Source organism: Phaseolus vulgaris, chromosome 6 (assembly GCF_000499845.2).
Source record: "Phaseolus vulgaris cultivar G19833 chromosome 6, P. vulgaris v2.0, whole genome shotgun sequence".
NCBI lineage: Eukaryota > Viridiplantae > Streptophyta > Magnoliopsida > Fabales > Fabaceae > Phaseolus > Phaseolus vulgaris.
The window spans coordinates 13,560,827-13,584,650 of record NC_023754.2 but is presented as its reverse complement, the minus strand read 5'-3'; the positions used below and the strand labels follow the sequence as shown (position 1 = coordinate 13,584,650).

The window sequence follows — 23,824 nt, the reverse complement described above, 5'->3', positions numbered from 1 at the left end:
TCCGGTGTCCCATCGTTACAATCTCGCATCTTCATTTTTTATCATTATTACTTAATTAATTTACTTTATGACATTGGATAGTATTGAAATAGAGACCGAACTTTAGAAAGTATTTTAAAAGTGTTAAAATAGATGTACATAAATTTTAAAGATTAAAATTAAAAAAAATAATTATTTATAATTAACTTTTATATATATATATATATATATATATAATACAAATAAATTTGGGAGTCATGCAAATAGATATGAAGTATTTAACAATACGTAAATAATTAATATTTAAAATCATTAAAATGATTACAAGACCAATTAAAAAATCTAGTAATTTTGTGATTAATCTTAACTTTTTACGACTTTGTGTCTAAGATATACTTTTTCAGTTTCTTCACCATTTTATCGAAATTTCTCATAAAATAGTTTAAATTTATAAATTTCCATAAAATTAGTGGAAAAATAAAGTGAGACATATATGCTATTTAAATATTAGTTAATTATAGTTTATATCACAACAATGTCCAACCTAAATTTAAAATTTGAGATATATGAAAAGAATATTAAAAAATGTAAAGATAAAGGAAAGGATTTAGAAAAGTGAAAAGTATTTAAGGGATAAAGAATAACGTGGAACTTTTGCATTTGGTTCCTTGCTTGTGTACAATGTTTAATCTAATGCCATAGTTGATTCAAATCTTTGGTATATATATATATATATATATATATATATATATATATATATATATATGTTTCACGGTGTCTTCAATTTCTGATAAAGCAACAAAACTTGTGACCAATCTATCTTGATTGAGGAAAAATGTCTATTAGAACAAACCGCACGAAAGCAGTGCCATCACTGCAGAGACGGTTGACATCAGTTCAGATCAAAGAAGGGCCTCATATTTCTGAAAAGCTGGAAAACTTAATGTCTGATCTAAAAGCCATACAAAATTTGTTTACAACAGTGAAAAGTAAGGAAGAAGAACTTCTTGACACGTTAAAAATTGTCGATGATCTTCTTCGCAACTTCAGAACAGACAAGTTCTTCGAGATTTCCCATCGAATTTTGCATCCACCCAAAAAAACTGATCCACAAAAGGGTAAGCTCCTAATTTTTCTTTATATATATATATATATATATATATATATATCATCTGAATCACTAATTAACACTGATTTTATCTTAAGTAAATGTGGTTGTTAAACATAGCACTATCCCACGAATTAGGGATAAAGACATTTTATAATATATAACCTTATCAATTTTATAAAATTGAGTTAAATTTAAAGTTTACTTTTTAATATAGTATTAGAATCATTTAGAGTGTGTTTGCTTCCAAGTGGGAGGAGGGAGAAGATGTTTCTTTTGTGTTTGTTTCCATAATTTTGAGAATGGGTGAGAGGATGGGAGAGAGGGTGGAGAATTTTTTTTTTCATTCTTCTCACAATGAAGAGATCTCTGGAGATTTAGTAGGATTGTTGCATTTTACCAAAATATCCTTGTGCATGCATTTTATTTTAATATATAAAATTAAATATTACATAAATTTATTTATTATTTGTAATTTTAAAAATATTTAATTATACTATTAATAACAACATATAATTATAAATAATAAAATAATAAAATAAAATTATAATATCAACAATATATATAGTTATATAAAGTAACAAATTAATATTATTTTCAATGTATTTAATAAATTTATTTCAATTAAACACCAAAATATTTTATATTATATTTTTTAATTTTTTAATTAAAAATATAAATAATTATGGATATTATATATTAAAAATATTTAATTAATTCAAACCTACACAAAAATATCATAATTCATTATTTAAATATTTTTTCATAAGAAGGATAATTTTGTAAACTTACAATAGACTATCTTCACAAATCCACTCTATCATCCCTCCATCCAAACAACCTCACATATCCCCACACATCCTCTCCAATCCTCACAAATCCACTCCCTCCCTTCCTCACAAATCCCCTCCTCAATCCAAACAAAGTCTTAGAGTGTATTATAATTAGAATTTGTCGTTGACCTTATTAGCCATAACATGTAGTCTTATGTAGGAGTCGAATTAAAGGAACTCATTGTGTAGGAGAGATGGGTTGGAGATCTCACATTTATGTAGGGATAAAAACATTTCATAGTATATAAGTGAGTATAAAATTTATCATAAAAATTGATTTTATTAAAGTGAGTTAAACATAAATTTCAAAAAAATTGGATTGTTAATGTTATTTTTATCAAGGTAAAGATTTTAATTGTATGATTAACATTGTATCAACCTCCTATTGTTTTTTATCTGCATCAAACTCCTATGTATTATTTGATATATGTATTTTATATGGTTTATAGGGAGTGATAAGCCATCTTCAAGTGATGAGGCAAAAGAAAAGAGTGAGGAAAAAGATGAAACGATTGATGGAAAGTTGGAGAATTTGACGTTCATGTTAGAGCATTTGAAGGACAATTTTTCGACGGTGAAGAAAAACGAAGAGCTACGAAAAACGTTAAGAGAAGTGGAAAATTTGCTTCAGTGCTTCAACTCTAAGCTTGCAGAAGAGGCAAATGAAAATGAAACAAAAAGATTAGAACAACCAAGCCAAACCTCAACGGAGGAGGAGATGAATCAACACTTCATTGATGAAGAGTTTAAAGTCACAGGTATGTTATCTTTAAAACCAAGAGCATCTCATGTAGAAATAACAATTAAATGATATATCATTGAGAATGAAAATATGAGAAAGAGTGCTAAAGAGATTAGTTCATCCATCTCTTACTTGGTTTGTGTATTTATAAGAGTATGTACATTATAGATACACATAAAAAGAGATCTAAAGAGACTTCTACTAGGTCATAAATAAGTATTACAAAAATAAGTTAAATTATTTTTTACAACTTAACTTATTTAAACAAGTTAAACAATTTTAAACCATAAGTTGATAAGTTGGAGTATATAAATTGTATATATCAAAATTGAAACATATAAAACGAACTTAAATATTTGTAAGCAGTATATATCAAACTTGTAACATATAAAATGAATTTAAATATTTGTAAGCAGATGAGTTGACAATTTTTTTTTTCAAAATTCTTTTAATAACAACTTCTCTTGATCAAAATGATAATAAAATTTCTTTTTTATCTTTTATAGTGAAATACAATATTAAAATTAATATGAGTAGTTTCGTAGTTATCGTTTTTTTTTATTTGTTGAATTTCATAAAATTTAACTCTTAAAGATTTTTTTATTTGCATAAGTTTACAAATGAGTGATATCCATTAAAAATAATAATTTAGTGATCTATTTTAACGATCGAAATAATTAGTCACAAATTGTAATTAAAATAAAATTCGACTTAATTTTAGTTATTAAATCAATATAAATTAATAATAAATTTGATTTTAATTACTAAAACACAACAAAGGATCGATTTAGTTTTGATCACTAAATATAAATATATTTTTACAAATAAGCACAAATTTTATTTTTCATTAAATCATTATAAATTAGCAACTAAATTTAATGAGAAAATTATAATTTTATCAATACGATTTCTCTCCAATTAAAACATAATATAGTGAAACACCTATTTGTATCATATCATGCCTAATTAGCATCAAATACCTAAACATATATGAGTATTTTCTTTATCTTTATATAGTAATCATTACCTTAGCTTTTTAAGGTATACAATTAATGTGAATGAAAACATTCGAGTGATCAAGACAAGAAACTTGTATAAAGTGACTAACCACTTCAGGTAAAGTCGGGTCTAATAATAATAAGGAGTTAAATAAGTTTTTTTATTTTTTGAGTTTAAGAATAATTACTATAAAATTATTAAATAGAAATTAATTTAAAATAAAAATTAGTTACTATATTGACTAAATTAGGCCCCACAAAATGTGGTATGGGTTGGCTCGCCCCGTGTAAGGAGTGCAGATTCATTTCACTGGTCTGTCCCACATAAGAGGTAACCCGTGTGTCAGCTTGTATAAGAAAAATATATATATTTTTAAAAAAATTATTTCTACTATTGAAAAATTAAAATTTTATCTTTATTTCAATTCATTCAATTAAGATAAAATATAAATAAAAGTATGAGGATTATTAGAAGGGCTTGATTAAAAAAATAGTTAAAATTTGGTTTTGGATTTATTTTTCCTATATATATATGTGTAAATGTATAAGAGTATCTTATCAAAGTTTTCTTACAAAATATTTTAATGAAGATGACTAACTTTTTAACTATCCAATTGAAGTCTCTTCTTTATATTAGTTTTTTTATTAACACATTTTAAATATAAAAATTTACTTAAAACTAGATCAAATGTCACTCTTAATACTAACTCCTTTAAATGATTAAAATAAAACATTCCTTTTTTAGTACATTAAATTCAATATTTTTTGCAATAATGGGTGAATGAAGTATGATTTTTCTTTTTCTTACAAGAAAAAGTAAAATATTTATTTATTTATTTATGCGGACCAGCGGGACGGGCCTAAACGAGTCAACGGGATAGATTAGTGAGTCCGCTCCGCGCTTTTTGGTAGCGGGCTATGGACTGACCCTTATCGCTTGCCCCGCATTCCCATCCATAGGCTAAACTAAATACTACTTTAGAGACTAACAATATTATTGGTATCTAAATTAGTGATAAATAGTTTCTAAATTGGTATCTAATTAATTGTCAAAACTTTAGTTAATAACTAATTAGATTCTAAAATTGGTAGCTAAAATCTTGGTAGTTAATTAGATACCAATTCAGAAACTATTTTTTCAATAATAAAAACTAATTTAGATATCAATAATTGTTTTAGTCTCTAAAATTAATTTTTATTTAATGATTTTGTTGTAGTGATATGATAAAAGATTAAATTTGTAATTAAATAATATAAAAAATTATTAAAATAATAATGTCAACAGTTGTTAACTTTATTACTTAAATGACATGTGTGATTCACATAAAAAAAACTTCCATTGGTTTATCTGATAATTTAGAATTTTTTAAATTATTCAACAAGGCAAACTTGACTAGGTGCTCATAGGAGAAAAAATGGAGGTCAATAATGAGCAATGATGGTTTGCGGGAGAGAACAACAAAGCTTTTAAGTCATAAATATACAATAATGAAAATACAAGACCTAGGTGATAAATAGGTATTAAAAAAATAAGTTAAGGTATTATGACAAGTTAATATATTTAAACAATTCTAACAAATATATTCGATGTATTTTGGACAAAAATTTCCCTAAGCACCTCTAAGAGAGAGAAAAAAACTTTCTGTAAACTAAAATTAGATCATATATAAATTATTTTGCAAAATTTATTTTTTTATTAATTTCTTCGAAATGTAATTTTTAATTAATGTACTTATGTGTTAATTTTAGTCTATGAAAGAACTTATTTTATTTTCTTAGTTTTCTTCTAAAAGAATTTATAGAGAAATTTCTCCACGTATCACATTGATATCTGCATTCTATTTGTGCTAACAGATATTGGTAAGCCACCTCCAAGCCAAGAGACACAAGACAAGAAAAGTATTGTAGAAAATGATGTAGGGATTGATGAGAAGTTTGAGAGTTTGAAGTTTAAGCTAGACAAAATGAAGGCAATTTCTTTCACGGTGAAGGAGGACAAAGAACTCAGGGACAAATTAAGAGTCATGGAAGATCTTCTTCGCAACTTCAATGGTAAAAGCTTGCATAATATTGTAAATTCTATAGAGGATTCTAATCAAAGTGAAAAGAAAAGTTCAGAACTACCAGACCAAACATCAAGGGATGATCAAGACTTGAAAACCACTGGTAAAAACATCCATTTCTTTTATATCTATTATGTCATGAAATATATCTCATGATATTTTATTTGTGCTCATAGGTGAGGATAAACCATCTTTAGACCAAGAGCCAGAAAAATATGTAGCGATTGATGAAAAGTTGGAGAGTTTGAAATTGGAACTAGACAACATGAAGGCCAAGTTTTCCCCAGTGAAGGAAAATGAAGAAATGCGTGACACGTTAAGAACCCTGGAAGATCTTCTTCAAAGCTTTGACAAAAAAAGTTTAGCTGAGATTGTTAATCCTGCAGAAGATGAAAACCAAAGTGAGACAGAAGGTTCAAGCCAGATATCAAGAGGACAGTTGGAGGATCAAGACCTTAAAGGTATTTGTATAAACATCAATGTCATAAATAGTAGTAATCATATATCATCACCTCACCATGGTTTTAGGTTATGGTTGCGATTCCAAGTTTTATCTTCATTATTTTCACAAGAAATTTCACAGAAATGTAATTGCAGTTCTAGAATCTTTATAATTTTGACATGGTGATAAACTATAGAAAAATATGACTACAAGCACGACACAACATATTATAATAACTTGAAAAACAGAAAACCACTCACTAAGAAACACTCTTCTTCTTATTTCTCTTTATTGTATTTCTTTCTGTGGTGCATGTTACAACTGAGAGAGCATCCTATTTATAAGCTTTAGGAAACTCTTCTAGAAAAATCTTCATTATGGCCTTAAAACTCCACTAACAACATAATTAAAATCTCACCCACAACTTTTGACCTTTCACATATCCAAACTCTCATTTTACTATTTTCTAGTAACTTCTAATTTCAAAACCCACAAATTACATTTAAATTTTATTCAACAAAACTCCCCCATAAACTTAAATGTCTCTACCATCCATCATGCTAATCATCTTCTTGTATTTGTCGAAAAGTACTTTCGGTAGCGGTTTTGTGAAGATATCCGCAACTTGATCCTGACTTGCCACATGCACCAATTCTACACTTCCTTTCTTCACATGATCACAGATAAAGTGAAAACGAATGTCAATGTGTTTGCTTCTTTCATGGTTCACTGGGTTCTTTGCCAACTCAATTGTTGATTTGTTGTCAACTTGAATCACGGTTGCACCTAGTTGCTTTAGCTCCATCTTGCCCAACAAGTTTCTAAGCCATATCGCATGACATACACACTAAGATGCTGTCACATATTCAGCTTCACACGTCGATAGCGTCATGATCGATTTCTTCTTTGAAAGCCAAGAAAATACTGTGTTGCCCATAAAGAATACATATCTCGATGTACTTTTCTGATCATCTATGTCTTCACACCAATCGCTGTCAGAGTAACCAACCAACTTGTAATCTGCTTTTGAGTAGAACAATCCGAGCGATACAGTACCTTGGATGTACCGTAGGACTCACTTCAACGCCTTCCAATGTGAGTAAACCAGTTCCTCCATGAATCGACTTATGATGCTGACACTTAATGAAAGATCCAACCTCGTGCATGTGAGATAACGAAGGCTTCCTACCAAACTCCGATATCTACTTGCACCGACACGTTCTACTCCATCGAACTTTGAGAGTTTTGCACTTGGTTCCATTGGTATTGATACTGTGTTGCAATTTTCCATCTTGTACTTCTTCAAAATCTCTTTGGAATATGTCTCATGTGATACAAAAATACCTGTCTTTTCTTGTCTAACCTCCAAACCAAGGAAAAACTTCATCAATCCCAAATCTGTCATCTCAAATTCTCGTCTCACTATGCCCTTAAACTCTTCTATCATCTTGTTATTGTTACCCATAAAAATGAGATCATCAACATAAAGAGCAACAAATATCATGTTACCTCCACTGTTCTTTGGGTAAAGAGCATGCTCGTAAGGACATTGCTTGGACCCATTCTCCTTGAAGTATGTATCGATACGAGTATTCCATGCCCGCGCTGCTTGCTTCAACCCGTAAAGAGTGTTATTCAATTTTAGCACCTTTTTCTCTTCTCCGATTTTCATGTACCCGAGTGGTTGTTCGATGTAGACTTCTTCTTCAAGCACACCATTTAAGAAAGCTGACTTGACGTCCATTTGAAATATCGACCATTTAAATTGAGCCGCTTGGGAAATGAGCAACCGAATCGTCTCCATTCTTACAACGGGAGCAAACAACTCATCGTAGTCGATTCCCTCCTTTTGTTTGTATCCCTTCGCAATGAGTCGCGCCTTGTACCTCTCTATATCGCCTTGAGCATTCATCTTTTTCTTGAAAACCCACTTCACACCAATGAGCTGACTTCCCTTTGGCAATTTTGTTAACTCCCATGTGTAGTTGTAGTTAATCACTTTAATCTCCTCATCCATGGCAGTTTGCCACTTCTTGTCTCGCACCGCCTCTTCAAAGCTGATATTTTCTGCATCTGCCAAAAGACATACAAGGTGTACCTCATTTGTCGAATCATACAAATCTTGTAAACTTCTCATTTTAGGTTGTCATGGTTCATCTTCATCATCGGTAGTTTCAGAATTTATACTTGTTGGTGCAACGACTAATGATTCTCCAACTTCAATCATAACCTCTGAAGAATTGTTCCAATCCCACTCGCTTGCTTCATTTATTCACACATCACGACTCACCATCACCTTCTTGCTTATCGGGTCAAGGAGCTTGTATCCTTTTGTCTTCTCATCATACCCAATAAAAATGTACCTTCTACTTTTGTCTTTGAGCTCCATTCTTCGTTGATCTGGTACGTGTGCATAAGCCACACTACCAAATACTTTGAGATGACAAACTGTCGGCTTTTGTCCGCTTCATGCCTCTTGTGGTGTTTGATCATCTAACTTCACATGTGGACATCAGTTTTGCACATAGATGGCACATTGCACAACTTCCGCCCAAAATTCCTTTGGCATCTTTATTCTCTTAAGCATTGATCAAACCATGTCGATAATGATCGGGTTCTTCCTCTCGGCCACACCATTTTGTTGAGGAGTGTACGGTCCGGTTAGAAATCGCCTTATGCCTTTCTCCTTGCAATACTCCATCAATGTCGTCGAAGTATACTCGCCACCTCTATCGGATCGTAAAACTTTGATCTATCTATGAGTTTCCTTCTCCACCATCACCTTGAACTTTTTGAACACCTCGAATGTCTCATATTTTTCCTTTAGAAAATAAACCAAAGTTTTTCGTGAGAAATCATTGATAAAAGTAATGAAATACCTTTTATCACTGAAGGATTCTGGAGTAACTGGTCCACATATATCGGTATGAATCAATTCGAGAGGTTGCTTAGCTAAATATTGAGCCTTCTTTGGAAACGAGGTTCTCACTTGCTTACTGAGCACATATTCTTCACAAAATTTCCCTCGTAGTCCATGTTGGGTAGCTCGTGCACCATATACTTCTCCGCTAACTCTTTTAGACCACCATGATGTAGGTAACCAAAACGAAGATGCCATAGCAATGTCTTATCTTCAATGTAGACTTGCAAACATTTTTCTCGTATGCTTCTTAAATTCAGCTTGTACATCTGATTTCTTGCCATCTCGATTCGAGCAACCGAACGCCCTTGCTTGTTCTTCAAGTGTAGTAGTCGATCTTTTAAAAATATCGAGTAATCTTTCTCCATGAGTTGCCCCATACTCAAAATGTTGGTCTTGAGGTCTGGTACGTAATAAACATCTTGGAGTGACCCAATTAAACCATCTTTTCGTAAGTAGCAAACCGTACCTCGGCCTTTGACCTCCACCTTTGATGCATCTCCAAATGACACATGTCCATCTTCAATCTTTTTCATCTCTTTGAATAGGTACTCGTGACCGAGTCAAGTCGAGGTACCACAGAGTGTCACTATTAATGTTAACTTCATCTTGAGCCATCAAGAGAACACCTTCATTCGTTTCGTCTTCCAAGGCTAGGTTGGTTGTCTCTTCTATCTTTATATAGGATCGACAATCTTTTGCAAAATGCCCCACTCTACCACAATTATAACATTTGTCGGAGTTGCAATCCTTCACACAGTGACCATATTTGTGACATTTGTAGCACTCGATGTTGGAGTAATTTGATCGACCGCCTCTTCCTCGACCACGTCCTCTTCCACGCCAATTTGGTTTACTCGATTGTTCCTTCTCCTTAGAGTACCCTTCACGACTACCTCCTTTACCACCACGACTGTTTCCACGACTTCCACGACCACGCCCTCTATTTCGAGAACTTTGATTATAGAGTACCTTTTCGTTTTTGATTGACGCCTTGGTTTGAAGTGCTAACTCGAGTGTTTCCTCCTCCTTCTTCTTCTTCTTCCGTTGCTCGTGTGCCTCGAGAGAACCGACAAGCTCGTTGACTGTGAGCGTCACTAGGTCCTTTGACTCTTCTATCCCACACATAATGCTCTCAAAATTGTCGGTTAATGTTCTCAAAATCTTCTCCACAACTCGTGCATCAGTCAACATTTCACCATTTCAGTTGAGTTGATTCACCATAGTCTGTACTCGCGTGATGTAGTCAGATACACTTTCCAACTCCATCATCTTCATGCTCTCCAACTTGCCACGAAGAGTTTGTAGATGCACTTGCTTGACTCGATCGGCTCCTTTGAACACCTCTTTTAAGATGTCTCACGCTTCTTTTGAAGTAGTTGCACTGACAATCTTCTCAAAGCCCGACTCATCAACCGCTCGGAATAACATGTATAGTGTCGCCTTATCCTTTGATCGCATCTCTTACAACACCTTAGTTTTAGCCACCAATAACCCGTGGTGTCTGTTGGTTCTTCGAAACCTTCTTCGACCACCTCCGATGCATCTTGAGAATCGAGAAGGGCTTTCATTTGAATGCTTCAGTTATTATATCTGGTGGCCTTTGTTAACCGTGGTAGCGGTATTTGACTCGTCATATATTCACCATTGGCTCTTGATACCAAATTGAAAAACAGACAACCACTCACACTTGGATTTTCTCTAAAGAACCACTTTTCTTCTTCTTATTTCTCTCTATTGTATTTCTTTCTGTGGTGCATGTTACAATTGAGAGAGCATCCTATTTATAGGCTTTAAGAAGCTCTTCTAGAAAAATCTTTATTATGGCCTTAAAACCCCACTAACAACATAATTAAAATCCCACTCACAACTTTTGACCTTTCACATATCCAAACTCTCATTCTACTAGTTTCTAGTAACTTCTAATTTTAAAACCCACAAATTACATTTAAAGTTTATTCAACAAAACTTCCATTTTTCAGTCCGTAGTTTGAAACTATGAGCATACATCAAATCGTATTCATTTGATACCTATATTCTGTAATTTGTGCTTGTAGGTTTTGATAAGTCGTCTCAAAACCAAGAGACACAAGACAAGGAGAGTGTGGAAAAAGATGTATCAGTTGATGAAAAGGTGGAGAGTTTGAAGTCTGAGGTAGACAACAAGAAGGCAAATTTAGTAAGATTGAACACAAATGAACTCCCAAAAGTGTTAAGAGCTGAGGAAAATCTGATAAAAAACACCGACAAAAACATCTCAAGTGAGAATCGTGAAGATTCTAAGGAGGAGATGGTGGGTAAAGTGGTGGAAGCCATTAGTAAAGAGATCAAGAAATCAACTGAAAAGCTTGGTTTTAGTCCAACTAAAACAAAAGCTGATGAGTCATCAGGAAAAGGAAAAACATCTAAAGAACTGCATTACCCCATACTATCTTTGAGCCAAGCCCATAATGACGTGGAGCTAGTCTTGAAAAGGTTCCAAGCCAGTTATGATGTCCTTGATTCTCATTCAAAAGTTTGTTGTTTGTCTCTCTCAATTTTCCCTGAGAATGTTGTTATAATGAAAAGACATATAATTTACTGGTGGATTGGAGAGGGGTTTGTAAAAGAGTCAACAGAGAAAACAGCTGAAGAAGAAGGTGAGTATGTTTTTTACAAGCTTCTGAATTCTAATCTGATTGTAGCATATGGCATGGTCAAGTGTCCCGTTGTGAGTAAATTTAAAATTAATCCTTGGATCCGCCACATGTTGGTATCATCTGTTCTGGGAGAAGATAAACAACCCTTTGGATTTTATTCACAAATAATAACCCCTTCCCATCACAATGGTACTGGTCATGCTTGCTTAGTACTTGACCAAGAAAAAGTTCAAATAGGTGGTGAGTTTGATTCGAAATCTGACCATTGTAAAAGTGTTTTCAATCTTGGTGCTAATTATCTTACTATTGAACCTCGATGGATGGCTAAAATGAAAAAGTTGGTGGTGCTTCAGCTTGGTCGTTGGCAAGAATCTCCTTCACATCACATTGAAGTTGCTAGTACAGAATTCATGACAGATTTGAAGGCTCAAAAGCATCTGAAATATTTAAGCCTTCGTGGTATATCAAGAATATCAGAATTGCCACCCTCAATTGCTCAACTTGTTAGCCTACAAATTCTTGACCTCAAGGCTTGTCACAATCTGGAAACCTTACCTAATGAAATTACTTCATTGAGAAAGCTCACACACTTGGATGTGTCCCAGTGCTACTTGTTGGAGAGGATGCCAAAAGGGATTGAGAAGCTCACTGAACTCCAAGTACTCAAAGGATTTGTAGTGGGCAATTCCGACAAGACACCTAGAGTATCAGATCTTGTAAACTTTAAAAAGTTGAAACGATTGAGCATACACATTGGAAGTGAGGCTGTGATCCAAGATAAAGAGTTTGAAAGCCTCGAAGGCTTGTTAGTTAAATGTCTCAAAATATCATGGGGTGTGTCATCTAACACCAAATACCAAGATATTGATATCTCTCTCCCACAATCTTTGGAAAAGTTAAACCTTGAAGCCTTTCCTTCTTTGAAAACTCCAAAATGGTTGAAGCTTAACACTCTACCTCCTGGATTGAAGAGACTATACATAGTAGGAGGAAAACTCACAAGTTTAGAAAAAGAAAAAGGTAGTACAATAAGTTGTAAGGTGGAGATTTTGCGTCTCAAATACCTAAGGAAACTTCAAATGGATGATCTTAAAAACTTGGGAGAGTTGTTTCCTTCACTGAAGTATGCAGAGGTAAACAAGACTCGAATCATTCCTTTGAATGGAAGATTAATTAATGATGGAGAAAGCACCATTTCATAAAATGTTTATTTGAAGGGAAATTTAGTTCACACAACTAATTGTTTATATATATGATTCAAACCAAGTATATATGTCTGGTGTGTTCCAAGTCAGAGTGTAGAAAAGTTCAGAAAAATTATAATATTTACGGAACAATTTATATGTAAAGAATTTTGGCCATATTAATTTCAATAAATAGTTTCGGAAGAGTTGAACTTTGAGGTTAAAAGCATTGACCACTAGACCAAACAAGTTCTTTGGTTATATTATCATTTTTATTATACTTATACATATTAATATAATTATTAATAATAATAATAATAAAATAAATTATATTCATATTATTAATATTATATTTATATTATTAATATTATTAATATTATAATTAATATTATAATTAATATTATTATTATTAATATTATTATTATTAATATTATTAGTATTAATATTCATATTATCAATATTATATTCATATTATTAATATTAATTTTGATATAAATATACATTTAGATATTTATTATGTGTGTATAGTAGTTTTATTTGACTCGAGTAATATTACTTTTATTCGGATATAGATAGATAGAGAGAAAAAGGAAGAAATTATATAATATTAATATAACTTTAATACTATAAATACATATATATTGATTAATATATTTTTTTATTTAATCATTAATTTTTTAAAACTCATGGTATTATATATATATATATATATATATGAATATAAAATTATTTGATATCTTATTTTCAAATATAGGTTATTATAGGTAGTTGTGAAGTTTTTGTTAGATGGCTATATAGGTGCTTGTATCTTACACTTCTTTTCTGATTTGAGATTCTTGTATAAGGATTGAAATATCCTTAAAATGTTTCCTTTAATTTTTTTTATTCTTTGTCGATAAAAAAGAAGTGTATAATATCTTACACTTTTTTTATTCTTATTTTCAAATATTTACTTACATAGATTAAAATTGATATAATGTATAATTTTTAAAATATTTTAAATTATAAATTATTTAATCACTTTGTCATTATGATTTATATATTAGTAGATAAGGTTATTTAGTAACAACTTTTTACATAGATTTATGGAATAATTAATATAGTTTAAACTATAATGATATGCTAACTAGTAATCTGTATTAGAGATTTAATTAATAGTTAATGTAAAAGTCATCATTCTATGTTAAAATATAATATTGTTTGTTGACAATATTCTTTACTATAACACACAAGTAAAACCAACTACCTATAATGAACTTAATTAAGTCAATATGATCGTAAAATAATAATTAATATGATAGTTGATTCTAATGTAATAGGTAATATGATGACTATGAGTATGACATATATTAAATGTGATTCATACTAATAGATAATATAATAAATTATGTTTAGATTCAAGTAGATTATAGATAAATTAAATGTGATTCATATGTTAATATTGTTAGTATTATTAATATTGTTAGTATTATTATTATTGTTAGTATTATTATTATTGTTAGTTTATTAATATTATTAATATTGTTAATATTATTAATAATAATAAGTATAATAAAAATCATAATAAAACTAAAGAATTTGTTTGGTGTAGTGGTTAAATTTTCTTTGGTTGCCGAAGGAATCTAGCTTCAAATCCCATTCATTGACTAGGGCACCTCTCAAAGAATCAAATCACACAAAATTTTAGAATTTGCTAGCTTGAGCTAAAATCAACCCAAGAGCACCCAAAATTTTTAGCTTGAGCGAAATATGCATAATTTTTTTGCATAACTTAATATACCTATCAGATTATAAATCTACATCTCATTTGATTCATAAATTATAAATCTACACATTACATTGGCAGTTTCTGTTCAGCATGATACAATCACTCTCATTGAATCATTGAGCTATTATGTCCATCTATACATATTTATGATTTCTAATTCTAAAACCATTTAAATCAAACAACCAATTCTCAATCACAACACTTTCAATTTCAATCAAACTACAATCTACTCAAAACAAGAAATCTTGCAACAAAATTTGGAATTAGTGACTACGTCACACTCACATTCAAATATTCTAACCTAGGGTTTAGGGTTTAGAGAGAAGGCAGAGGAAAGGAAAAATGAGTTTTTAGAGAGATGATGGTTCTTTTTAAAATGAAACTTGAATAACTAAATTTCTATTTATATAGCCTTTTCACTTTAATAATAAAATATTCAGGTGCCATTTTAATTGTACCATTTCTACTCTAAGACTATTTTTCTTGGTCCTTACAACAGAGGTATTTGTTTTTCTCTTGCAGCCACAGTCTGGTTTAAAAGAAACCTGTGTTCGTTTTTTGCTTTTTTTTGTTGCATAGATGATGCTTAAATGTTGCAGTTTTGGTACATAATTATGCAAATTTAAGGAGCCTAGGCACTGGTGTATTTATGTCTAGCAGTTGTTTGTATTCCATTGGCTGTTTAAGTTTTTGGCCTAATATTTTAGTGCATATTTATTCCATCTGTTGTGTAGGAGCTTTCTATAGCTTATGTTTCTAATTTGTTAAGGCAAGTGCCAAAGGAGCCTAGGCCTTTGTGCTTGTTAACTTTTTTGGAGTGTAAGATGAACTTTGTATAAGGGTTGAGACACTCTTAAAGTGTCCCTTTTAATTCATTCATCTATTGTTGATAAAAAAAAAGATCATTATGTCTGAATGAGTACAAGAATAAAAAGGTCACCTAAGTACCTAAAGGATTATCATTGTAATCTTAATGTTTCCAATACATCTTCAAGAGTTAAATATCTTTGAATTATGTTTTGTCTTATAATAATTTATCGCCTTCTTAAACATCTTTTTTTAAGTCTCTTTCTTCACATGTGTAGTCAAACACTTATTCTGAAGTTGTGAAACATGACTGTTGGAGAAAAGTAAAGTTATACAATGTGAGATATATGCTTTAGAGTCAAATCAAACTATGGAGACTGCCTTTCTACCTAAGGACAAAGCTGTCATAGGTTGCAAATGGGTATTCAAAATAAAATATAAGACTAATGGGACTATATATTATGGATGGTCCAATAGTGGTCTGATAGTGGGTGACCTGATAAACCCAACAAACTCTCGATAGGATAGACTCTATATGACTCTGATACCATATTATAAAATAGAATAAAGATGAAGAAAAGAGACAACAGGAAGGCAAAAGACATGAGAAGGAATATCTCTTCTATTCTTCTCTTGAAATCAAAGCAAATGGTCTAAATATATATAAGCAGTACACTCATTTTAGGTATAGCTAAAGAAAGAGAATGGAAAACAAAAAGTCAGTCAATAAAGACTAAAATCAGAAAAGACAAAATAAAAGTTATACACCTCTCTACAAAGGGAAACAATAAGAACTAGAAAAGACATAATTAATATTATGTTTCTTCTATAACTTAGTATTCATATCCTTTAATATATCTTTAGAGTGGGCTTTTGGTGCTTGGTGTATCATGTGTTGCATGAGTTCAAGCTATCTCATATTAACAATTTTTTTTACATGTTGAATTTGTAATCATAGGGATCATAAATAAATTCAAATCTCACACAAATTCCCATATTCATATACAACTACTATTTAATTTTTTAAATTAAGTATGAGGATGTAAAATATGTAATTTATCTCTACAAAACAATCATTCAATAGAAATCAATTTTAAAGACAAAAATAATTAGTTACTATATTGACTAAGTTATTATATATTATTTCAAAGACAAAAAAATTATTGGTATCTAGAATAGTTTTTATTATTAATAAAATTTATAAATAAATTTTTAAATTAATATCTAATTAGCTACCAATGTTTTAACTACTTTAGATTATTGCATGTTTGTTATTTATTTTTCCATCAATATGTGTTATGATTACAAATATCAGTGCTTTTATCTAAGAATTTTTTTTTTTTATCAGCAAAAAGGATTGAATAACAGAACTACTTAAGGATGGTTCAACCTTATACATACCTAAAAAATAAGAGACAATTTCTCTGGTCTCCCAAACCAACAAATAGAGAGAGACAAACAAATCTACCACTAAAAATCCGTACAGTCTGTACACTTTCTAGACTAACCCGTACAAATTCAAAACTAACCCGTACAAATTCAAATGTAACCCGTACAAACTTAAAACCAAACCCAATACAATCTCTTTGCAACCACAACAAGGGGCAAAAAGAACAATAGAAGCTTAGAACAACAAACAACCCAACCGAATGAGTAACTCTTATAAAAGCTCACTTTATTGAAAACATATCAGCCTTAGGATCAATGCACCACTCAGAGTAAGTAAAACTAGCAAAAACAGTTTTAGAAGTTACCCAAGACCAAACCTTTAATTGTGCCAAAGTGAACACTTCCGAAGGATCGATCACCCCTCGAAAAATATGTTTATTCCTGTGCTTTCATAATTCACTAACTACAGCTATCCAAACCAAACACAATTCCAGTGCTTTTACCTAAGAATATTAGTTGAAAATATTTAAATGTACAATTTCTCTTTAATTATAAACTTTAAACAACAATAATTAATTACATATATATATATATATATAGAATTATAAATATTATTCTTTATTTAAACCAATTCTATAATATATGTATAAACATATATATATATATATATATTTAAACATTTTTTTATTTTAATTTAAATTCTTCCCAATTAGATGAGAATGATATTTTGGTCAATTAATAAATGACAGAATTTTTATTATATTCACTCACATCAATGATATCATTCACAATTTTTTTACTCTAATCTACTTTATATAACGTAATTTTTCACTCTCTTTTCTTTCATTTCCTAAACATTGAAAGAAAATTAATAGGTGATTCAGAAATAGCATGCTGAATGGGGAAGAGTCTTCAACAACAGATAGAAGAATCCCAAGAGGAATTGTGGGAGAATGTGAGGCAGGTATACAGTGGGGAGGGTTTTGTATTGGTGACAAAAGGAAAATTATTTTCATCAAACAAGATATCTTTTCAGATAAAGAGTTTTCCATTTGAATCAAGGCACTTGTATCCTTTGTCACATCCAATGATTTTGAGAAAACTGTAATTAGGATTTCACGAAAAATAGTAGAATAAGGAACGGAGTCTGGCAATGTAGAGGATGGTACTCTACTGATAAGATAAACAACATGAAAAGCATGATCCCAAAATTTCAGAGGAAGAAATGCTTGTAAGAGAAGAGTGAGACCCATTTCAACAATGTGTATTCGGATAAATAAGAAGGATTATAACTAGATGAAAAGGATGCATCCATTCACAAGCAAAACATGTTCTTCTCCTTAAGTAGGTGTAAACCAGGTATGAGTTTGAGCAGGAGTCTGAGCAAAGGTAGAATAGGCTTGTGGTGATGGAACAGGAACAACAATGTTATAAAATTGATGTTGTGTGAAAGATGGGGAAGGCCATGGCTGAGACTGAGGTTGATATGAATTATAAAACTGTGCAGAATTAGATTGCTGATAAAAATTGCATGGTTGTGTACTAAAATTTGGATCAAACTGGTGATAGCAGAAGGAGGCACTGTGGTCATATATGTTGCACACTTGACATTGAATGGAGTTACGACCAGAATGTCCTCCTCTACAACCATGATTTCCTCTTCCAAATTGAAAATAGCCACCACAGGAAGAATTGATAGTAATATAATGTTGTGAGAGCTCAGAATTCATTGGTGTTAGTTGAACATTTTGCACGACAGCTGTACATACCTACTTGTAGTTAATATCATCCTTCTATTGTGAACTTTTATTTATTTATCAAAAATACTATGTAATTAAAAAAAACATAACCGTTTGATATGACATACACAAAGAAAATAAACAAGGGCTTCATCTTCTAGTCTTCATTAAGAAAAAAGAAGAAACAAGTTAGAGTGAAGTTATTTTTTTTGCTCCTTTTTTTCCTCATATTCTTCACTTACAACCAATTTTGCCCTTGCATGGCCTTCCTTGATTTGAAACTGCTTGGCTAGACCTAAATGAGTCATCAATAGCCAAACAAGGGAAAGGAATTCTCCACCTTTACTAAGTTGTTGGACATGAGTGATGGGTATGCAATTAGCTGCTGCATATGATAATAATTCCACCCATACTTGTGCTATCAGTTTCCATTTCTTTGTCTCATTTAAACCTAAACCGTTTATAACAGCGGCCAGTTTACAGGCATCGAATAGCAAAGATTTGCTCCTATCTCCCTTCACAGCAGAGGGTTCATAATCAACACACACATCTCTTAGTTGCCTGCATGCCTCCTTGAGTTTACTCTCTGAATAATCACCCTCTTCTTTTTCTTTGAAAAATATTCCAAAACACCGAGTGCCCCTTAATACCTAGGCACAAGAAAATTAGGAGATATAAAACAAAAATATATATAAATACAATGAATGATATAACATGATTAAAATTTTTAAAAAGCAGTTCCAAATATATGTTTTTCTCTCATCCTAAGAATACTAAATAGATGAAATCTAGGAAGGGTGATGATAGGTTAGAGTTTTTGTTTTTAAGTGTTGTGTTAAATTAGTTGGAAAAGTTAACTGTATATGGAGTAGAACATTTCAAATTATTACCTTTTTAAGCTTCTCCCACAAGTCCTTTGTTTTTTCTCCCACCAGAGAGATAAAAGAATTCAATGTGGGCCTCCCATTGTTTTTTCTCTTATTAAGCTGTTCGTTCATTATTTTTTCTCCAGCAGCAATACTTTTCCTCTTGCTAAAGAAGTTTGTGGCCTCTTTACACGTGTCTTGAAACCTTTTCTGCCCAATTCCGCTAACAGCAGACATCATGGTAGGTTGCATGATCAAAAGGTACAACATGTAATCTGACAAAAGCTTACTAAAATGCTGCAGTTCAATATGACCATCTTCACCATCTTCATGTTTTCCTTGCTCGAGATCTTGAACCTCATTTTCATTCTTTTTCTTCTCATCATCATTTTCGGTTTGCCCCTCTTTCTTTTTTTGCTTCTCACCATCATTTTCGTTTTGCTCCTCTTTCTTTTTTTGCTTCTCACCATCATTTTCGTTTTGCCCCTCTTCGGTTTCTTGATTCCCATCTTCCTCTTCATAGAACAAGAGGTCAGTGGCAATGTGCCACAGAATTAGGCACTCATCAAAGGTGACTTCGTTGCGTTCCACATAACGCATCAACTTGTTCAGATCTTTCCGTGATAGATCACCTTCCTGGATAACCCACTCACCTCTAGAGGTGCATATTCTTTGAATAGTTTCAACATCATCTGCATCCCCAGCTTTTCTTTTCAACTCGGTAAAGATAAAAATCCAAAGCATCTGAAGCATCGGCATCTTCTTCTCATATATCCATTGTTCCACAAACTCTTTGGCTCCAATTTTGTCGATCACCCAATCCAACCATTTTTTCTTCTTGTGTAAGCAATATGATATCAAGTTGAATGCCGAGATGGTTTCAGACCATCTACGAAACAGTACGAATCTTTCCAACACCCTATAATGCTTATTGTTAAACCATTCTGGCTTCTTAACCTTGTGATCTGTCCATTTGGGTCTCTTAAGCTTGAGGACCCATGTGAAGATGGTGTTTAGTATGGATGTTACCATGCCAGTTCTAGTGCCACTATCAGAATCACTGATTTTCTGAGAGTTGCGAGAGTAAATTAATGCGAATGAGTAGTCAGAGAAAATGAACATGACAATCGACAGGACTTCCAAGGCTACAGCACCATACAACAAAATGTATGTGATTTTAACATCAAAGGGTTCGCAGCCCCTCTTTTGCTCATAAATAAAAACAACCAAAGCTGCAACGACTGAAGAAATGGACAGAAATCGAAAGGAAATCCCTAACCAGCTCTTTATGATGGTTGTCTTGGTGTAGAAAGCTTGGTAGATGAAGTTGAGTTCAACCTCTATCACTCTCAAAGCATCCACTGCTGTTCGACCAAGCAAATAATTGCGACTATTACTGCGCTCCTGGAAGCTGAAGATCATGTCAACAACGAGCCCTTTGAATGTGTTGAAGTAGTCATAAGCACCCTTAATTACTTCCAAATCCAATAGGTCTTCTACGTCATCGCCCTTAGGTGTTGTTGAAGAATTTTTCTCTTCACCACGGACACCTAAAACAAAGTTTCAAACTGGTTTTTTATTAAGTGACAAGGTTATAATATTTGAGTCCACTTTCTGTTGAGTGTTTTTTTAATAAAAGGATCAAAATAAACAACTTGCCTGGGCTTTTTTATAAACACTTCTAAGAAAAATAAAATTAGTTTCTGCCTAAATTGAAATTACTTTTTTATAAATAAAATTATAAAATATTTCTCATATGATTTATTCAAGTTTTGGAAAAACAAAAAGGAAAATTTCATGAAGTGAAAACATAATTAATCTAAAAATTACTATTTTGTTGATGTTCCTGAGCTTAAGCCTTTAGATGCCTTACTCTTGGGAGTGTCTGGTGGTGATTTGACACTATTGGATGTTTGTTTCTCTTGAGATTGTTTGGAAGGGTTATCAATTTCGTTCATTGAAGCTGTGTCGGGGGTTTGATTATCTGGTTTGGCATCACTTTGTTCTGTCTCAATGTCCAGAAATTGATTTGAGATTTCTGGCATGGTTACTATTTCTGCTGGAAGTCCTGCTTCCCTTCTAGATTTGAGTTCGTCCATGAGCTTTGCATAATTGGGACCTGGATCAGGATCATGAACCATAGATTGTCGAAAGTTGCCAAGACTTGCAAGTTGAAGAGAACGTGTTCTTTCTGCAAATTTGATGAGCCCTGCCATGAAAACTAGGGCTGTGGGGATCCATAACGTGTTGTCAGGAAGTGTCAAGAGGAACACGTAACCCGTTAGGCATACCTGTCAATATGAAGGTAAGATAAATATCTACTCAAAGTAAATCAATAAATATCATATCATCTCTAATCAATATCCTTTTTCATGTTTTCATGAAAGGGGAAGTGGATTTCAAAACCATTTTTATTTTTATTAATTTTATAGTAATTAATCTGATTTATTTGAGTTCAGTCTTATCAGTATCCAATATTTGAGCTTGAATTATATAATACTGTGAAATTTAAATTCATCTTCAAAACACATCAAATATAAGTTTTTTAAATCCAGTCAAAATATTTGTATTGTGATTATGATAAAACATAAAAATTTAATACAAGTAAGTACTAAATATTTATCATGTGAAGTTTGAAGTTAACTAAGAAAAGAGGAAAAAGATTAAAATAAAAATATTATTTTTTGTCATACTATAATACTTCGAACACACTACTTCTCTTTTCATGAGAAGGAAGAGAGAGAGAGGCTAAATTTATTCTTTGAAAGCCAGACCAAACTTCTTTTACTATGGTTTTCTCACCTTCATAATTTGGACACATCCTCTCATTTTTTTTTTAAGTTGACGAATAAATTATTTATCAGTTAATTTCAGAAGCATCATCTCTTCCATAAAATAAAATTTATTTCTATGTTAACATGAAATGTATTATGTTGTTTTTTTACTGATTGTTTGACAATTATGATTTTTTATATATTATATTTTTTACTTAATACATATGTAACATGTAAGAAAATGTAGTAGCATACGTTCTATGACTTAAATTTTCACTCTTTCCTTTGACTTTTTTTATATTAAATTAGATAATTTTATAGGTTAATTATTAAAATCAATACAATTTTAAAAAATTATCGAAATGAGTAATTAAGTTGTAACACCTTAATACAATTTCTTGGTTATACGAATGAAGTTAAAATCTAATTGTGTAACTAAAAAAACTAAGCTACATTGTTAAGAAGAAACATTTGCTACCATCAACTATATAATTTTTGGTTTAATACTAAACCTTGTATTCAACATTTACACTACTTCTAATTTAAAACTATAAATTTGTTTAAATGTTTGATTTGTAGTAGTTAATGTAGAGTGAGATAAGAAATATAAGAAGATTAGGTTTACCTGCACTATGAGTCCAAGCATGTGCCTGAGCCAAAGTTCATTGTCCTCGAGAGAAAAAGCAGTAATGGTGTCAGGGCCTCCCAAGTGCAGCAGCAGAAAGGGTGTCCAGAACGCACGCAAGTAGTCATCGATAGTGGAAACTGCGGTGTCTTTATCACCATATTTGTTGGAGATGAGGCCAACACAGAAGTCCGCAGTCACATCTGCAACAAGGTAGGTGAACCAAAGCAACGAAACCAACAATGTATTTCTGGAGCGTTTTCTGAAAGGAGCTGCGAAGATCAGAATTATCTGCATGCTCAGACTCACAAGGATAACACCCTGAATGTTCCATTTCCCCCAAATGTTCCTTGCAAAATATGGGATAGGGTTAACCATTTCCCTTTCTTCTTCTCTCTCCACACCACATATCTTTCTTTATCATCTTTCATCGTTTTAAATAGAACACCATGCATGGGTGATATCACTTTTTTTTTTTTTTTTGCTTTCCTTCACTTAGTGTTCACCTTAATAATTATGAAATTCAAAATGAAGAAACAAGTACATGTATAGTAGTTAATTAACATATTTAACACCCATGAACCACATGCAAACGTTCTTCACGCTGTGGTAAAAAGTTCAGCAAGTTATGTCTTTTTCTTAAAGAAGGATTCATCAGCAGTACACAAAAGAGGTAGTTTCTCTTTAATTCGCTTTTGCTGACAGATTATTCTTTCTTCCTTTTCTCTTTTGTTACAGCTCAGAATTGGAGTGGTTCTGATGTAGATCTTCCATCATCACTAAGGAGACAAAAGTTGAAGGTTTCTGCTCTTCCAATATACTCCTCCGTTTCATTCTCTATCTTTATGTAGTTAGCTATTAACTGGGATATGAAGAAACTACATGTGATGTTCCCTTCTTTGCTTCTTTTGCTTTGCTCTTTATTTATAGTCTTTCTTTTGGGGAAAT

At 31.7% G+C, this 23,824-nt stretch overlaps 2 protein-coding genes across 2 annotated transcripts; one reads left to right on the top strand and one right to left on the bottom strand.

The window, feature by feature from the left end:
* The first annotated feature begins 755 nt into the window (after nucleotides 1–755).
* On the top strand, nucleotides 756–13,048 carry LOC137831170 (putative disease resistance protein RGA1). Its single transcript, XM_068638743.1, has 5 exons — nucleotides 756–1,097; nucleotides 2,370–2,678; nucleotides 5,515–5,826; nucleotides 5,900–6,184; nucleotides 11,143–13,048. Exons 1-5 carry the CDS (start codon nucleotides 815–817, stop codon nucleotides 12,924–12,926), a joined length of 2,973 nt encoding a protein of 990 aa, XP_068494844.1. The 5' UTR covers nucleotides 756–814; the 3' UTR covers nucleotides 12,927–13,048.
* A 5,520-nt stretch (nucleotides 13,049–18,568) lies between these two features.
* On the bottom strand, nucleotides 18,569–23,367 carry LOC137831169 (uncharacterized). The gene is made up of 4 exons (XM_068638742.1): nucleotides 22,877–23,367; nucleotides 21,351–21,768; nucleotides 19,502–21,027; nucleotides 18,569–19,261 (listed from the first exon to the last, which is right to left on the bottom strand). The coding sequence occupies exons 1-4, from the start codon at nucleotides 23,252–23,254 to the stop codon at nucleotides 18,812–18,814; spliced, it is 2,772 nt and encodes a 923-aa protein (XP_068494843.1). The 5' UTR covers nucleotides 23,255–23,367; the 3' UTR covers nucleotides 18,569–18,811.
* Nucleotides 23,368–23,824: the final 457 nt, after the last annotated feature.

Coding starts and splice junctions, on each gene's coding strand:
- LOC137831170 (XM_068638743.1), top strand. CDS start 815: ATGTCTATTAGAACAAACCGCACGAAAGCAGTGCCATCACTGCAGAGA. Junction 5,827..5,899: donor TCAAGACTTGAAAACCACTG/GTAAAAACATCC, acceptor TTGTGCTCATAG/GTGAGGATAAACCATCTTTA. Junction 6,185..11,142: donor GGAGGATCAAGACCTTAAAG/GTATTTGTATAA, acceptor TTGTGCTTGTAG/GTTTTGATAAGTCGTCTCAA.
- LOC137831169 (XM_068638742.1), bottom strand. CDS start 23,254: ATGGTTAACCCTATCCCATATTTTGCAAGGAACATTTGGGGGAAATGG. Junction 21,769..22,876: donor TGCTTGGACTCATAGTGCAG/GTAAACCTAATC, acceptor TCATATTGACAG/GTATGCCTAACGGGTTACGT. Junction 19,262..19,501: donor TGTGGGAGAAGCTTAAAAAG/GTAATAATTTGA, acceptor TCTTGTGCCTAG/GTATTAAGGGGCACTCGGTG.